The 18605-nt window shown below is 46.8% G+C and overlaps 1 protein-coding gene across 1 annotated transcript in view; it reads left to right on the top strand.

Moving 5' to 3' along the window:
* DNAH5 (dynein axonemal heavy chain 5) overlaps positions 1-18605 on the top strand; it is a 5853083-nt gene that overhangs the window by 1982309 nt on the left and 3852169 nt on the right. The window contains exon 24 of the mRNA XM_085606747.1: positions 15451-15686. Coding sequence (XP_085462873.1) covers positions 15451-15686 — 236 coding nt within the window. The remainder of the gene's footprint in view (positions 1-15450; positions 15687-18605) is intronic.

Below are 18605 nucleotides of genomic sequence, written 5' to 3' on the forward strand. Positions count from 1 at the left end.
GGGTGTATATCACTACCAGCAGTGGACAGACATATGAGGGGTGGGTGTATATCACTACCAGCAGTGGGGAGACATATGGGGGTGGGTACAGAGGACTCCCAGCAGTGCCAAGACATATTAGGGGTGGGTGCAGAGGACTCCCAGCAGTTGACAGACATATGCGGGGTGGGTGCAGAGGACTCCCAGCAGTGGACAGACATATGAGGGGTGGGTGCAGAGGACTCCCAGCAGTGCCTAGACATATGAGGCGTGGGTGCAGGGGACTCCCAGCAGTGGACAGACATATGAGGGGTGGGTGCAGAGGACTCCCAGCAATGGACAGACATACGAGGGGTGGGTGCAGAGGACTCCTAGCAGTGCCCAGACATATGAGGGGTGGGTGTATATCACTACCAGCAGTGGACAGACATATGGGGGTGGGTGCGGAGGACTCCCAGCAGTGCCCAGACATATGAGGGGTGGGTGTATATCACTACCAGCAGTGCCCAGACATATGAGGGGTGGGTGTATATCACTACCAGCAGTGGACAGACATATGGGGGTGGGTGCAGAGGACTCCCAGCAGTGCCCAGACATATGAGGGGTGGGTGCAGAGGACTCCCAGCAGTGGACAGACATATGAGCGGTTGGTGCAGAGGACTCCCAGCAGTGTCCAGACATATGAGGGGGGGTGCAGAGGACTCCCAGCAGTGCCCAGACATATGAGGGGTGGGTGCAGAGGACTCCCAGCAGTGCCCAGTTATATGAGGGGTGGGTGCAGAGGACTCCCAGCAGTGGACAGACATATGAGGGGTGGGTGCAGAGGACTCCCAGCAGTGGACAGACATATGAGGGGTGGGTGTATATCACTACCAGCAGTGGGGAGACATATGGGGGTGGGTACAGAGGACTCCCAGCAGGGCCCAGACATATGAGGGGTGGGTGCAGAGGACTCCCAGCAGTGGACAGACATATGAGGGGTGGGTGCAGAGGACTCCCAGCAGTGGACAGACATATGAGGGGTGGGTGCAGAGGACTCCCAGCAGCGCCTAGACATATGAGGCGTGGGTGCAGGGGACTCCCAGCAGTGGACAGACATATGAGGGATGGGTGCAGAGGACTCTCAGCAGTGCCCAGACATATGAGGGGTGGGTGCAGAGGACTACCAGCAGTGGACAGACATATGACGGGTGGGTGCAGAGGACTCCTAGCAGTGCCCAGACATATGAGGGGTGGGTGTATATCACTACCAGCAGTGCCCAGACATATGAGGGGTGGGTGTATATCACTACCAGCAGTGGACAGACATATGGGGGTGGGTGCAGAGGACTCCCAGCAGTGCCCAGACATATGAGGGGTGGGTGCAGAGGACTCCCAGCAGTGGACAGACATATGAGGGGTGGGTGCAGAGGACTCCCAGCAGTGCCCAGACATATGAGGGGTGGGTGTATATCACTACCAGCAGTGGACAGACACATGGGGGTGGGTGCAGAGGACTCCCAGCAGTGCCCAGACATATGAGGGGTGGGTGCAGAGGACTCCCAGCAGTGTCCAGACATATGAGGGGGGGGTGCAGAGGACTCCCAGCAGTGCCCAGACATATGAGGGGTGGGTGCAGAGGACTCCCAGCACTGCCCAGTTATATAAGGGGTGGGTGCAGAGGACTCCCAGCAGTGGACAGACATATGAGAGGTGGGTGCAGAGGACTCCCATCAGTGCCCAGACATATGAGGGGTGGGTGTATATCACTACCAGCAGTGCCCAGACATATGAGGGGTGGGTGTATATCACTACCAGCAGTGGACAGACATATGGGGGTGGGTGCAGAGGACTCCCAGCAGTGCCCAGACATATGAGGGGTGGGTGCAGAGGACTCCCAGCAGTGGACAGACATATGAGCGGTTGGTGCAGAGGACTCCCAGCAGTGTCCAGACATATGAGGGGGGGTGCAGAGGACTCCCAGCAGTGCCCAGACATATGAGGGGTGGGTGCAGAGGACTCCCAGCAGTGCCCAGTTATATGAGGGGTGGGTGCAGAGGACTCCCAGCAGTGGACAGACATATGAGGGGTGGGTGCAGAGGACTCCCAGCAGTGGACAGACATATGAGGGGTGGGTGTATATCACTACCAGCAGTGGGGAGACATATGGGGGTGGGTACAGAGGACTCCCAGCAGGGCCCAGACATATTAGGGTTGGGTGCAGAGGACTCCCAGCAGTGGACAGACATATGAGGGGTGGGTGCAGAGGACTCCCAGCAGTGGACAGACATATGAGGGGTGGGTGCAGAGGACTCCCAGCAGAGCCTAGACATATGAGGCGTGGGTGCAGGGGACTCCCAGCAGTGGACAGACATATGAGGGATGGGTGCAGAGGACTCTCAGCAGTGCCCAGACATATGAGGGGTGGGTGCAGAGGACTACCAGCAGTGGACAGACATGTCGAGGGGTGGGTGCAGAGGACTCCTAGCAGTGCCCAGACATATGAGAGGTGGGTGTATATCACTACCAGCAGTGCCCAGACATATGAGGGGTGGGTGTATATCACTACCAGCAGTGGACAGACATATGGGGGTGGGTGCAGAGGACTCCCAGCAGTGCCCAGACATATGAGGGGTGGGTGCAGAGGACTCCCAGCAGTGGACAGACATTTGAGGGGTGGGTGCAGAGGACTCCCAGCAGTGCCCAGACATATGAGCGGTGGGTGTATATCACTACCAGCAGTGGACAGACACATGGGGGTGGGTGCAGAGGACTCCCAGCAGTGCCCAGACATATGAGGGGTGGGTGCAGAGGACTCCCAGCAGTGTCCAGACATATGAGGGGGGGTGCAGAGGACTCCCAGCAGTGCCCAGACATATGAGGGGTGGGTGCAGAGGACTCCCAGCACTGCCCAGTTATATGAGGGGTGGGTGCAGAGGACTCCCAGCAGTGGACAGACATATGAGGGGTGGGTGCAGAGGACTCCCAGCAGTGGACACACATATGAGGGGTGGGTGTATATCACTACCAGCAGTGGGGAGACATATGGGGGTGGGTACAGAGGACTCCCAGCAGTGCCCAGACATATTAGGGGTGGGTGCAGAGGACTCCCAGCAGTTGACAGACATATGAGGGGTGGGTGCAGAGGACTCCCAGCAGTGGACAGACATATGAGGGGTGGGTGCAGAGGACTCCCAGGAGTGCCTAGACATATGAGGTGTGGGTGCAGGGGACTCCCAGCAGTGGACAGACATATGAGGGGTGGGTGCAGAGGACTCCCAGCAATGGACAGACATATGAGGGGTGGGTGCAGATGACTCCCAGCAGTGCCCAGACATATGAGGGGTGGGTGTATATCACTACCAGCAGTGGACAGACATATGGGGGTGGGTGCAGAGGACTCCCAGCAGTGCCCAGACATATGAGGGGTGGGTGCAGAGGACTCCCAGCAGTGCCCCACTCCCAGGAGAATGGATGTCATACACACACTGCATGACACACCACATGTGGGTGTGAGGACATACAACACATGCATACCCACCCATGGCGGATGCCCCACAATACACACCCGGATTTAATGCCAACAGACTGTATAGTTATGGAAATGCATACTCAAATATGTTAGCCAAGGGGAACACACACTGACACGCACATCACAGGAGTGATAGGAATGTCCAGGTGCTGGTGCAGCCACCCAGATGTTGTCTCTCATGTAAGGAATAGGGTTCACTGCGACTAGATACAATGCCCACAATTGTGAGTCAGGTGCCCAAATACCCTGCATTACATGTGCCATGTGTGTGTTAGGCCGTGATTACACACATGCATAGTGCTGAAAAGGAGCAATTGGTCCCTGATGCCATTCCTACATACAAAAAACACAAGTACAGTGACTGGCAAGGATGGCACAGACGATTCAGCAGGAGACATCGGTGAGCATGCATGGCCATTGTTGAAGGGATCCGTCACGAACAAAGGATATGTTGACACAGGTCAGCACAACAATTGTGCAACTGTTTGCAGGGAACATGTCAGGTGCCACAGAGGAAGGAACACTTCCTGGGACAATGTCTCACAATCCAAAGGAACACACACTACCAATTAATATTTTCACAGACATTGAGATGGTACACCGATACCATGGTCCACCTCATGACCATCATACTAAAACATTTCTCAGAACCCTAACACATTACCAGAACGCCAACTTCATGGGCCTCATCACCAACATCAAATACCTGAAATGCAATAGTGTTGAAACTAAAAGAAAAGGCTTTATTCAGCACACAAAAAACTAAATTGTTATAATACACTATTTACAAAGGCCAATGGCCAGTCCATAGTTCGAGTCCAAGGGTGGACGTATGCGACTGTGTCCACCCCTACCTTGCCTGCACAAAGTCACCTCAAGGGTTGTCGACCGGGGGGGGGGGGGGGGTCATCATCAGTGGGAGTACCAGGCACCGCAGGGACAGGAGTGGGTTGGGTAGGTGTGGTGGGTGCAGGGCTGGACCTATCCACCACAGGGGGTGGTGCAGCGCCAAAGGTGGTGTTGAGCAGCTCGCTGCACACTGCTACCAGGGGGTCCAGAGGAACCCATGCACCGGAACGAACACCAGGGCCAATGGAGGTGGGGGTGTCCGAGGGATGGGGTGCAGCGCTCTCGGGGGAGGTGGTGGACATGGGGGGACTCAACTCCCCTGGCCGGAGACTTCCTCAACCGCTTGCGGGGTGGTGTCACAGTGGGGCTGAGGGACAGACTAGCCATGTAGGTCACTTTGGGTGATGTCTTGGCAGGGGAGCTAAGGGGAGTGGATTTGGAGGAAATGGGTCTTGAGGACTGCGGACTGTGACTGTGGCTGCGTGTCTGCCGTTTGCCCCAGACCCTGTGGGTGTGACTACATCCCCCTGAGTGTGCGTGCCAGGAGGTGTGCGCTGTGCCTTAGTTGGGGGTGTGCTGGATATGTCTGTTGTGGTGTGTGCCTGTGACTGTCTGTGTGTGCTTTGGACAGGCATGGGAGAGGGCATTGTGGATGGGTCCGGGGTGGGGGGGGACAGAGCGCCACAGGAGTGACACTGCTTCCGTCAGTCCATGGACCGCAGAAACCTGCGTTGCTCATTCATCGTTGATGACATGCCCTCCACGAACGACACCAACTGTGTGAGCAGTTTAGTGTGTTCATGGAGGACATGCAGCATCGATGCCTGACCAACCTGCAACTGGTGCAGTGTGTCCACAGACTCTTCACTGAGGGCAGCAGGGGTGACAGGGGCAGGGGCTGCAGTGCCTGGTCTGAAGGAGACACGGTGGGACCGTGCACGGACAGAAGGGACGGGAGCAACTGGGAGGGCGGAGATGGCAATGGAGGAGGCGGGTACAGATGGTGGGATGCTGCCAGATGTTGTTGCATCCTCCGCCTCCTCAAGGATGTCAGCCTGGGACCCGTCGGTGTCGTACATGCTCTCGCCTCCGGACAGGTCCTCCGACTGACTCCCCTCGCCCTCCGTGCCACTGTCTCCTGCTGACTCCACAGCACTGGTGGCACTGTCGCTGGGTCCCTCCCCAAGGTCCATGCCGGTGTCTCCCTCGCGTGTGGATGATGATGCTGTGGGCAAGGAGAAGAAGCCAGAAAGCATCAGTCACCTGTATACATCTGACACATGAGCACAAGAACAATTGGTCACAGTGCATATCAGGCAATGCATCATGAGTAACAGCTGGATTACTCCGCACATATGTAAGCCCTGTACTGCCCAGTTGATAGACCCACCCTGCCACTTTGACACCAGGAAACTCAATACACAAAAGGCCACAACTTGAATGAGCAATACACTGAGAAGCTAGTGTCTGTGAACCGGTGAGCACAGCAATACAATGAAGTCATGACACCTCTTGTTTACCCTGAAAGAAACAGGAGTGGCGCACTCAAGGTTAAGTAACACACCTCAATACTCAAGGTGTCACCACACTCAGAGACTTGTAAGTCCCTTGGAACACAAAACGAACAAATGTTGGTACCTTGGGACTCACACAACTTTAACCAATCTACATGTTTGGGATGTGCCAATTGGCCATTTTGCAAAAAGAACACTGATGTGCCTGCATGCAAGATGTTGCACAAGGCAGTACACACAAAAGTTCATTGACACTGTCATTGAAGAAGCTGGCACCTTTTCGGAGGAGCCACTGTTAGAAATAGATGGTGTTGCAGAAAGTACATATACATGGGCCCACGGAGGTCTGGACGTCTTGACACTCGTTAGTTTGTATCACCGACAACTAATGAGTCTCACAAAATCAAGACCACCGTGGGAACATGTATATGGAGAATCTGCGACAACATTTATTTATAACAGTGGCTTCATTGAAAAGGTGCCAGCTCATTCCATGACAGTGTCAATGTGCTTTTGTGTGCACTGCCTTGTGCGACATATTGCATGCAGGCACATTAGTGTTCTTAACACAAATCAACAAATTTCCACATGTGAAACATGAACAACTGTTGACAAGTGCTGTGAGTGCCAAGGTACAAATCATGAAGAGTAACAACTTGAATCATGTCAGTTGTCACCAGGCCATCCGTCACCTGATTACACAGTTGGTTACACATATGACCTACTGCCTGTCATCTGGAGTGGCACACATGTCCACACCCAGGACAATGCATAAGCTAATGGGCCTGCAATTGGGTGGTAAAAAAGACCAGCTGTACTGTGGGGACACCCTCATGGCAAGCCTGAATGTACACACAGATGTCAGCACACACAGTCCAAACTGCGTTGCATCTGAACCACACACATGGCAAAAATGTATGAGCATGATTATTGTTGGTAAAAAAATGACACAGGCTGCAAAGCACGTACATTAAGCACTGGCCAGCATCACAGGGGCACTGCCCAGTGTATTTTAGTCCAGGCAATTCTCACACACAAGTCAGACCTGGCACTGAAAAATCAGAGTTGCACATGTATGCCTCTCCCGCACCCCCCTCCCCCAATACCTGAGTCTATGAGATTTATACAGATCAAGAAGTGACACCTCTTATTCAGGGTTACAACAACTGTGCTTGCAAAATTGCTTCATTGACACCACATCACCTCGTGGGGCTGACAACACATATTTGTAACAAACCACCATCAACAGATTGTTGTGAATAGCCACACAGGCACTGGCCAGTGTGAGTATGCACAAGCAAAATGTTGTATCCCTGTCCAGTGGACACATGTAGCACACATTAACCAAATAAAACTAGGCCAGGGAACAATGCCACAGAGGCAGACCTATGCAGCACACACAGAGAATGTGCACAGTGTTGGATGACACACGTGATTAGGAGGCCAGGGTGTCTCAGGGGACTGTAGTGGGCACACTGCTCCATGGTCCTGGAATGAGCTGACTCTACCATGTACAACCGTCATGGCACTATGCATATCTCACACTCATGCACATCATGTCGGAGGCCACAACATTGCACATGCATGCTGCAAGGGTGTCCAGTTGAAAGCTCACACTCCTATGTTGAGAATCAGCATCAGTGACAACAACTATGGACCCCCTACATAGTGAACAGGTCATGGCACAGGCAAGGTACCAACACAAGTCACAGACCACCCTCCCACATGATGCAGAAAGCAATGTGCACTTAGATGTACTGGCACCCTAGATGACCATGTGCAAATGTGATTACACACACACACCAGGGGACACATGTCAAGGAGAGGAAGGGATGAAAAAGATCCCCAGGTGATATTTGGAAACAGAAAATGCACTGCACATATGAACTCTGGGAGTGTATTCATACAAAATAGCTCTTCCTAAAGCTGGCGACACATAACACAACAAAAAGCCATGTACCTACCCCCTCCTTTCTGCAGTCTCTCCTCTAACTGCCTATCGAAGTCAGGGAAGACCACCGCCAGGACACGTTTCATGTGGTGGGTCAGGTGTCGGCGCCCGCCGTGACAGCGAGGTGGAGAGAGCCTGAGCTGGACCCGGGCAATCCGCCGGGTCCAGCACCAGATGTCCTGCCACCTCTTGCGGACCTGGGCCAGCTGCTGATCACGCCCCCCCGCAGTCCTCACGGCCCTGACAACGTTGGTCCAGATGACCCCCTTCTCGTAGGCAGTTACCTGTCAGGATGACAAAGTGACACGGTCTGATCTCTGGTAGCCGGCGGAGCTAAAACCCCCACCCACTCCTGTCCCCTCAGTTAGAAATCTAGGTTTTAAATTTGATTCTACCTCTCTGGCAAGGCCCTGATTGGTCATTTTTCCGCATCCTGCTTTTGGAAACTGAAATCCTTGCGGAGATTCCTCCATCTTCTGCCTATTGACTGCCGGGAAACGGTGGTCCATGCTCTAGTCACGTCTCATCTTGACTATGCCAGTTTGTACCTGCGTCTCCCAGCCTACTTGATTAGGAAACTGCAATCTATTCAGAACGCTGCAGCTAGGCTCATTAGAAACTTGCCACTCCGCCATCATATCTCCCCTCATCTGCGTAACCTCCACTGGATCCCAGTCAAAAGAAGAATAGAGTTTAAGGCGCTGTCCTTGGCTTACAGTGTGTCTAGAGACAGGGGCCCTGGATATCTGAAGCAGAGACTCCAGAAATATCGCCAGACCAGGACCTTGCGATCTAATCATCAGGAATTGCTCCGGATCCCTCGCTTTGCAAAAGCCAGGATTGGCGGATAAGCTTTCTCAGTGAGAACTGATTCCCTTTGGAATTCCGTGCCTGACCACCTTCGTAAGCTGTGTCGTGACTTAAGTTCAGGAAGGCTTTGAAAATCTGTCTGTTTGATCTACCTTAGCTTGTCCCTCCTTCCCTATCTGTTGTTTAGCACCGGGACACCACCGTTGGTGGTAGCCGTGCGCTGTATAAATGGAATGGAGTGGAGGGAACGAGAGTTAAGAGGAGAGTGGTAAAACTGAAGAAAGAGGAGAGTGATGGGTGCTTAGGGTGATGGAAACAGAGAGGGTGATCGAATAAGAGAGACTAGATGGAGGAATGAATAATAGGAGGGAAAATCACAATTCAGAAAAGACCTTTCAGTCTTGAGGCACTTACATGAGCTATACATTTCCACTTAGTTACCATTAAAATACATTCTACTCAAAGTCATGACAGGTGAATATTGGTTGAAAAAGGGAGAGAGAAAAAGGGAGAGAGACGAGGGTGAGGCACAGAGGAATTACTGTGAGGAAGAGAGAGTGAAGGGGCGAGCTAAAGAGGAGGAGTCTGGTGAGGGAGAGAGTGAGAAAAATGTATTGCAGAAAAAGAAATGTGAAGTGAGAGAGAAGAATGGAGTAGAGACAGAAAAATATAGTGGAAGTGGCAGCATAGTGAGAGGATAGCGAAGAAAATAGAGACGATTGAGGCAGAAAGGGAGTAGTGTAAGGGGAGAAGGATTAGTGTGAGGTGGACAGAGCGAAAGAGGAGGCCACTGTAGGGAGACAGTAGATTGAGAGCATGAAGGACAGGTGAGGCAGAGGAAGAGGAGAGTGAGATGCAGAGAGATGGTGAGGCAGGACGATGCAGTGGGGGAGAAGAGCAGGGTGAGATGGAGACTGGAGGGTGAAGCAGAGAGAAAGGAGAATGATACAGAGAGAGGGTTACAGCAACTACGTAGAATCCCCACAGTAGGTAGAGTATACAGCTCATCCCCCTAGAAGACCATCCAGCATTCCCAAACCCAGGTCCCAGACACCCAGGAGATGCCACGCAAATCCATTATCCATTATGGCCCACCCATGCTTCTCCATGGCCCTCCCAGATCCCGAATCCTGGCGCCGGGCCTAATGTAAATCTGTTGTAAAGGCGAATTCCAGATCTTTGGAGTTAATCTCAGTGAGGGGTAGGAGGGAGGTATCTGGAATTGGCACTGAGGAATAGTCTAATAAGGGGCCGCATTGATATTTTGGGAGGTAAATTATTAGGTAACTGGAAAGACAATGAGCAGTTTTTACTCTGGGCATTGACCAGCAATCCCAGGGGGTTCAGTCAGTTAATAAATGTAATGGTGCAATCCAATGAAGAACAATCCACATGGATAAATCAAATGCCTTCAGTTTTTCGAGAGCCAAGGACTAGCAGAATACACTGGACACTGATTGAAAATGCATGTTGATAACCAAGCTAACGAGCCATATTTACTTTCAGTGGGGGAGATGCCACAAAGTGACTCCACAAAAACAGGGAGTTCAGATTGATGCAGTAATAGTTTGAAATGGGAAAAAAACTGTGTGTTTGTTAAAAACATCTTGGGTTTATATTGATAGATTTGAACAGATACCATGCTAATTATCTGAGCAGCTTAGGTAAAATAAAAATTAGCCCAAGCAATTCCACCAATCACATTTGGTCAAAGTGTATTTAACTGGGAGGGGTATGCCCATATATATGTCTGCACTTTCTGTGGCCAGTGGAAACATTTCATCTCACTGGTAAGGCGCTATAAGGCAGAAGTGCATAGACTGAATTTACATAGATACGCTGAGGGGAGGTGCCACCCCATTCTGACTGAATGCTTCTTTTGAGTGGGTTGAAGAGTGATTTGCATATGGTTGATGCCCTTTTTAAAAGATAAAAGAGCCAAAACAGGTCGTTAATAAAAAAGCCTTGGCTCTAGAATTTCTGCCATTCTACAGATATTTTTTGTTTGGGTATGTTTTTCACAGTGGGGCGCGTATTGTGAAACATGGATACATCCAATATTTTTCTTTTTTGGTGTCACAAATGATTATCCTTTATAAACCTGCATTACTACTTTATTCTGAAATTTAAACTATGAATCGGGAAAGCCTCACCTTTTTAGGAATATGAAAAGGCTAATTTTGCCTAATGTCTGTTTAGTGAAGCCTCTCTTGGGAATATTGGCGGATTCCTCAGTAGAAACGCCAGGTGGGATCACTAGGTTGTCAACATACCTTTGAATACTTTGAAAGTAAAATATATTGAGAAAATAATTTTATTACAAAATGTTCCTTGACGACCAATAGGTTCAGAATGTAATAGTTGCATAAACCTTCATTGGACAAATATTATAATACAAAAATTAATTTTGCATTATTTTGCAGCCTGGTATATGAAGTTGCATTGATACCATCACTAAGCATTCATTTGGGTTTATTATTATTATTAATTATTATTATTATTAAATTTATCTACCTAGAGGTTTCCCGGTGCCATTGGACACAGTGCGAAAGAAAGAGATAACATCAACTGATTAAATAGCCAAGTTTTTAGGCCCTTACAAAACTTTTTATAACTAGTTTCGTGCTGGAGCGGCGCGGGTAGCAAATTCCACAGGGAGGGGGCCAGATAAGAAAAGGACTGACCACCCATACGTGACAGTTTGAACCTGGGATCTAGAAATTTGGCTTGGGAAGAGGATCGAAGCAGGCGTGTCGGAAGATATGAATGGGCTAGGGAGCTCAGATATTGGTGTGCAGTGCCCAGCTTGATCTTATGCATAAAACATTAGGCCTTACATTTAGTTCGATTCTCTATCCTGAGCCAGTGGAGGTCACGGAGAGAACCTGAGATGTAGGACTTTTTAGGCACATGGCAGAGCAGTCTAGCCGCAGAGTTCTGAACTACTTGCAGTTTTCGACTACCTCCTTATTTTCTCCTAGGTACAGGACGTTGCCATAGTCCAGCCTGGACATAATCAAGGCCTGGATCACAGTTCTTTGTGTGGGATTAGGCAACATCCAGAGTACTTTACGGAGCCATTTTTGGAATGGTGAAGCAAGTTGAGGCAACCTTGACTGCTTGCTGCCTCATAGATTTCTGATCATCTATGACTACCCCAAAATTACGTGCTGTTTGCACCGGTTGAGGCAGATCGCCCATTTGGGGAGGCACCCAAATGGCACCAGAGATCTTTGTTTTTCCCCAGTATCAAAACCTCAGTATTTCCACCGTTTAACTTTAACCAATTAGTGTGCATCCAGCTAACTATCTTTTGCAGCCCTACCTGGAGAGATGACACCATGGTTGACTCGTTGGAGGGCAAGGAGAAGATTAGCTGGGTGTCATCTGCATATGAAAAGATAGACAACCCAGCCTCTTCCACTATTGTAGCTAGAGGGCTAACAGAGATTAAATATCACTGGACTAAGGATCGAGCCCTGTTGTACCCCATAAGAAGAAGCATGGGTCTTAGAGCTAGAAGATGGGGAAAAGACTTGAAAAGTCCGACCAGTTAGAAAATCTTCAATCCGTTTAAACACTGAGCCTACTATGCCCAGAGATTGAAGTACTTTTAATAGAGCAGTGTGTAACAGTGTCAAAAGCGGCACTCAAGTCAAGCAAAATGAGTGCCACCGTTTCACCCTTGTCAAGGTGATGACGTAGTGCTTCAGTAACTCCCAGCAGTGTGGTTTCTGTGGAGTACCCTGCTCTAAAGCCTGATTGTGACACATGTAAGATTTGCTTGGATTCAGGTGCATAGTTCTTCCTCCAACATCTTTCCAAGGCTTTACATTTAGTTTTTTCAGATTTTAGCTTTTCCGAGAACCAAGGGGCCGGGGGACGATGGTTATTCATTTTTTTGATAGACGTTGGAAGGCATGTATTAACGGATGTCATGATCCAAGTGTGGATGGTATCCGAATCCGATGTTTTAATAGAGGAAATAGCTGGAATATTGTTCGCGAGATGTCGATTGAAAGAATCAATATCTAGATTCTTCCAATCTCTATACTTAGGTTTGGTAGAAGAAGTGAGTGAATTATTCCGCCGCAGATCAATCCCCACCTTAAAACTGACCAAGAAATGGTCCGACCAAAGTATAGGAAGAGCTGTCTGGCATGAGATGTGAGGTAAGTTCGAGAAAATAGGATCTAGCAAATAACCTGCCCTATGGGTGGGACCTGAGTTACAGAGTAAAACATTCATAGCTTCTAAATTGGCTATCAAGGCAGAACTAATATTATATGTAGGATCGTTAAAGTGAATGTTTAAATCACCCACAATGGTAAAACTGGCAGCGTCAAGCAAAAAAGGGGCAATTAGTTCCGGAAGCATCGCCACCCATAGGCCTGCTGGTCTTGGCGGACGATACAACAAGATCCCCGAAAACGTGAATTGAGTTGAAAGAAGAAGTCTAAAAGAGCTAGCTTCACAGTCCTCAAAAGGTAAATTCTCCCATTTGCAAGAAAAAGCCTTTTTCAAAATTACTGCAATGCCACCACCGGTGTTATCCTCACGATCCTTTCTAAAGATCGTGTAATTGGGTGGTAGGGCAACTGCAACATCGGGACCGGAGCTTTCATTTAACCAAGTTTCCATAAGGAAGTTTGCGTCTGGTTGTATATTCTGTAAGATGTCATAGATATCCTCTTTGTGTTTAGAAAGGGATCTACAGTTTATATTACAAAAGGTAAATTCTTTTAGAGAAGCTTCTTTATTCTTACCCGCAGTGGGTGGTTGCTCAATAGAACTCATTAAGGGAGTGGTATTAGGCGTATGTAACCTATTAAGTAAAGTGATACAAGTGAAGCCTCAGCAGGGACAATGCATAAGAGGATTACCTGGTTTAAAAGAGATGCAATTTTCTTGAGATTTAAGCCGTAATCCATGTAACACCTTAGAAGTAGTTCCTTATATCCTTTAAAAAACGGGCAGGGGTTGTGGCCCCTGGCCCCAGTCGGGCATGGATGGGCACAGACGGGCTTACCTTTGGCGCGCCTTTGGTGCGCCGCCGGTGCGCCTGCTGCGCGTGTCCACTGAGAGGCATCGGTTTTTATCCTGTGCAGCAGCTGGTCTGCTGACGTCCAATCACCGCCTCCTCCCGCCTCCTACCCGGAAATTAAAGAGTCCGCGGCTCCCTCCACAACAAGTGGGAAAACCCGTGGTGGACCGGGGAGCTTAGCGGAAAGCGATAAAGTGCAGTGCCCAATGAAGTTAGCTCAAATAAGTATTAAAACAATTTTTAAAAAGTACATAAACGAGTAGCAGCTAAACGCAATGTCAGCTTTCAATTGCGCGTCTGCTGCGCGAAGTGAGAGGCATCGGTTTTTATCCTGTGCAGCAGCTGGTCTCCAGACATCCAATCACCACCTCCTCCCGCCTCCTGCCCGGAAATTGAAGAGTCCGCGGCTCCCTCCACAACAAGCGGGAAAACCCGTGGTGGACCGGGGATCTAAGCGGAAGCGATAAAGTGCAGCTAAGGGCAGTGTCCAATGAAGTTAGCTCAAATTAGTAATAAAACAATTTTAAAAAAGTACATAAATGAGTAGCAGCTAAGCGCAATGTCAGCTTTCGATCACGCGTCTGCCGATCGCCGTTTACTGACGTATATTTCAAATTCAAATAATCTTTATTCGATAATTTCCCAGATGATCATAAAAGATGTATTTAATTTAAAACACACACAAATTAATATAAAAACAATCAAATATTTAAGAATTTTAAAATGCAGCATTGAAAATAGAAATGCATACCAGGAACAAAAGCAGACATAAAAAGACCTGTTCTAAAAATGTGAAATAGTGTAATACAATACAAATGGCGGGAGCCAGGACATAAGATATAAGTAGAATTGAGCATTCATTGTTTAGAATAACATTGCCTTTCTCACACGTAAAATGCCCCTCCGAAAACAGCCAACCAAATAACTGGTATCTTGGTCAATTAGATGCTGTAAGAAGAGCAAAGCAGCTTTGCACTTAGTAAATTTGTGCCTGCGCAACAGAGGCTATAGGACTTTCCTGGCACAAGGAAGATAGAAATTACAGAAGAAAACAAAGTGCAATAAGGTCTGGTTTGATTGCTCATCACACTGGCAAATACAAATAACATTCGGAGAGTATTACCCTAAGGGGAAACACAACATCCAGCGCATCGTTCCTAACCTAAAGCAAGTCAGTAAGTTATGTTCGTACAAATTCTGCGCAAATAATAGTTATGAAGCAATCCCGGCTGTCATCTGAACCAAACAATAATCTCTTACAGGCTGCTTCACCACTTCCACAGCCTCCCTAGAGGCTTGTGTGTGTGAAGAAAAGCATTCCTGGATTCAGCTTTTGTCTTTCTTGGTGATACTCACATGTCAAATAGTTGTAAATACTCTTTCCAGATTTCTAAAAACTTTTTGCGTCATTAACTTAACAAAATCGTGAACTAAGACACAGTGGAAATCATAACAGCAACTAGTACATAACACTGTTTCTGGTGACCCTATATTTCAATTTATGCCTGCTTCTTTTCTTATGATCCCGAAAGGAACTTTAACTATTTAAATATGCATAACAATTTCAGGCCCAAAATTATGAAACTCCTATGTAATCTTACCTTTTTTGTCAAGCTTACTTACCATTCTTTATGACAGTAAATTGCTTTCTCACCATTTTTTAAACTGCTGTATCTGCTGTGTCAATGATTTAGTTGCATCTTTGATTTATCTTCATGAGTGGTTTAATCATTGGTTTATATATGCATATGGACTCTTTTTATTGTGCTTAAGTACAATGCTTGTTTTTTAGCTGACCTGAAGCTAGCTCTGGCTGCCGAGACCAAGACGTGGAAGATTGACTTCGGACGTTACTGCAACAAGAAATATAGAACAGAAATGGAAAACATTTTCACTTTTGTGGAAGAAATTAGCAAAAAGCTGAACCGTCAAATTCAGGACCTTGACGATATAAGAATAGCAATGGCTGCCCTGAAAGAGATAAGAGAGCAACAGATCTCAATAGATTTCCAAGTGGGGCCAATTGAGGTAATCAAGATATTGGAAGATGCTGATTATGCTGGATAAACATAAATGCTAATGGAAAATTCTGCTGTTTTTCCTTCACTTTATCATACAGAATAGTATTGGTTATGAAGACAGATCAATCAGTGGTTTATGTACATAAGTAAACCTTAGTTTGGGGCAATAACTCATTGCTGAAACAACCCCTTTTCACTCCACTAGAATATCACAGTTTGTGGTTTGCTGGCAGGATCATAGGGCAGGGATATGAGAGGTAAATGTAAGTAGGCAATGTTCACTCAGCGATTATCTTCTGAGATTCAAGGAGAAATGGCTATCCCGAAGATAATGTGAACATTGATACGTAAAGAAATGAAGGTATTGCTGTAGTGATTGGATTCTCAATAAAGTGACAGTATAATTCATGCAAGTTCTGGAGGAGAGATTTTTTTATTTAAAATGTTATTTTCAATTTTAAAAGCAGAGTTTTTTAATGCCTTTTGAGGTAGTCATTGAATCTTGTAATCAACCACCTTTATAACACATTCATGGTTTATTTCAATACAGATCTCAAGCACAAATAACTATTTCAACAATATCGTTTCAAGTGTGATTTAAGGTTGATCCGACAGCCAAAGATGACTCCTACATATGAACTAGTCCTAGTTACTTCGACTGTATCATCTAAATAACACCAGTTTTTTTTCTGTTAATTACGGAAAACCCTAACTTCAGATTTGTATGTTAATTTCGAACCCTTTCCTTTTAGTGTACGCTGGAGAAATTGTTATTAAGTCTTGTAATTCAACAGGGATCTTGCTAAATAGGGTTGCGTCATCCAGCTATCTCAGGCTCTCTAAAGAAATTCGGGCCAGCTACAGAGCTCTGAATTTGCCATATTCAAACTTCTATTTAGATCCAAGATAAATAAATTAAATAAAGGTGGGTCAAGCACTCAACCCTTTTTCAAACCATCACTTGTTTGAATTTTGTTGTTATTATTGAGCCGTCCTTTAGATTTACTGTCACCCAAGTGTTGTGATACAGGATTTGACTAGGACAAAACAATGCTGGGGGTATTCCGCATCAATTTAATTTGCGCCATATAGCTTGTTGTGAAACCTTATCAAAAGCTGATTGTAAATAAACAACGCACACATAAAGAAGGGATTATTCCTAAGGGAATCTTTGATAATAACTGAAAGAGCCATGAGATTTACTTTGGTTCCAGTCCCTTGCCAGAAACCCATCTGATTCAAAGGTATAAGGCTCTGTTGTTCCGCCAAGTCTTCAAGATCATTCAATAGAAGGCTGGAGAGAAAGTGTCCCGCAGTATTGATTAAAGCAATAAGCCTATAGTTAATTGGGTCTCCACGTCCCCAGATGGCTCTTGGAACCGCCAGAGGTACCGACGGATAGAGCGGTGCCTCCTTTATCCTGAGCCATGGCCAGGTGAGGTGAGGTCTTATCCTTCTAAAAGACGGAAAATTTGCACCGTCATTTTCAGAGGATTTGTTATCCCTGCTTACAGGTGAAGAGGTTGTATTAGTTCCAACTCTCTACACATGTTATATATATATATATATAATATTTATTTTAAAATATATAAGTAAAAAAAATATAATTTTTACATATATCACTCATTTGCAGTAGCAACATATTAGGTCCTGAAGAAGGCATAGGATAATATATCCGTTAATTGCTGAAACATGTTGACCCTGTATACCTAGACAGTTATTTGCTTAAAACTGTTGCTTGCACTGTTTTTACTCTTGATCTTTGAGCGGTATCAATAAATAATTTTATCTCACATCGGTCAATTTTAATTCACGTTTCACTAAACACATTTGCACTGCACTTACGATTCCCACATATATCGAGTATTTGCATCTGTAGGTCCAAAACACAGCATGTTTTATCGCAGTAGTTTAAAACATCCGTGAGCTCTCCTTGCCTCTAGCAAGGGCTGTAGCCCTTAGTGCCACTAGTGTGGCACTAGGAGGAGACCCAGATGATGAAGCATGTCACCATTGGTGAGTGATGGGAATCCGTCCTATTAAAGGATATTTTCTTCCTTTGTTCTGTATAAGTTAGACAGATTCAGTTGTTAGTTCCTTTTGCAGTCTCATTGCAGATCAGACCCATGAATATTGTTGTTGTTTATGTATATGTACTTGGGGAATATATCCATGCATGGTCTATAAATTTTTCCCTTAGACCCCTCTTTATCTAGTAGTTTCTCTTGGAGAGAATATGTGCCGCAATATTGATTAAAGCAATAAGCCTATAGTTAATTGGGTCTTCTCTTTCACCATTTTTATAACAAGGGTGGACTATAACTCCTCTCCAGGAGTCCAGAATAACTTCACCAGTCAGACAGTTATTAAATAAAATTGTATTTGATTAAAACTGAGGCTCAGCTTTAAATGGTGCAGGAGGGAGGACATTTAGGCTGGGTGCTCAATCTGTCTTGATTTTTTTTGATGATCTGTTGAAGTTAGGTTTAGATAGGATTTTACATAATCCTGTGAAATGTCCAAGGGACATGCTGTACAACAGAGTCTTGCTACATGTTTAATCCAGACTGATTCAGAGATGCTTCTGGTAATAGCTCCTTGCTCCCCATAAGTCCGGTGATTAATAAACCTCCAAAAAGCACTTTTCTCCCCATAAGTCAGGTGATTAATCAACCTCCCAAAAACTTTTAAATGTCCTCTGCTGCAGATTTGATGTATTATTACCCATTTGCTATTTCTGTAGACTGATTTGGCTTTTGATATTGCCTTCATGTAAATTGACCTAATGAGCTTCATTGTAGGAATCTGGAGTTTCCTAAATGCTCTTGAGGGCAGATTTTTAAAGACGTCATGCAACGCAGCTCAGCCACCAAAAATGCTGTGCTGTGTTGCATGACAGGGAGGGAGCAGGTGAGCTCCATATCTG

Source organism: Triturus cristatus, chromosome 5_2 (genome assembly GCF_964204655.1).
Source record: "Triturus cristatus chromosome 5_2, aTriCri1.1, whole genome shotgun sequence".
Taxonomy (NCBI): Eukaryota; Metazoa; Chordata; class Amphibia; order Caudata; family Salamandridae; genus Triturus; species Triturus cristatus.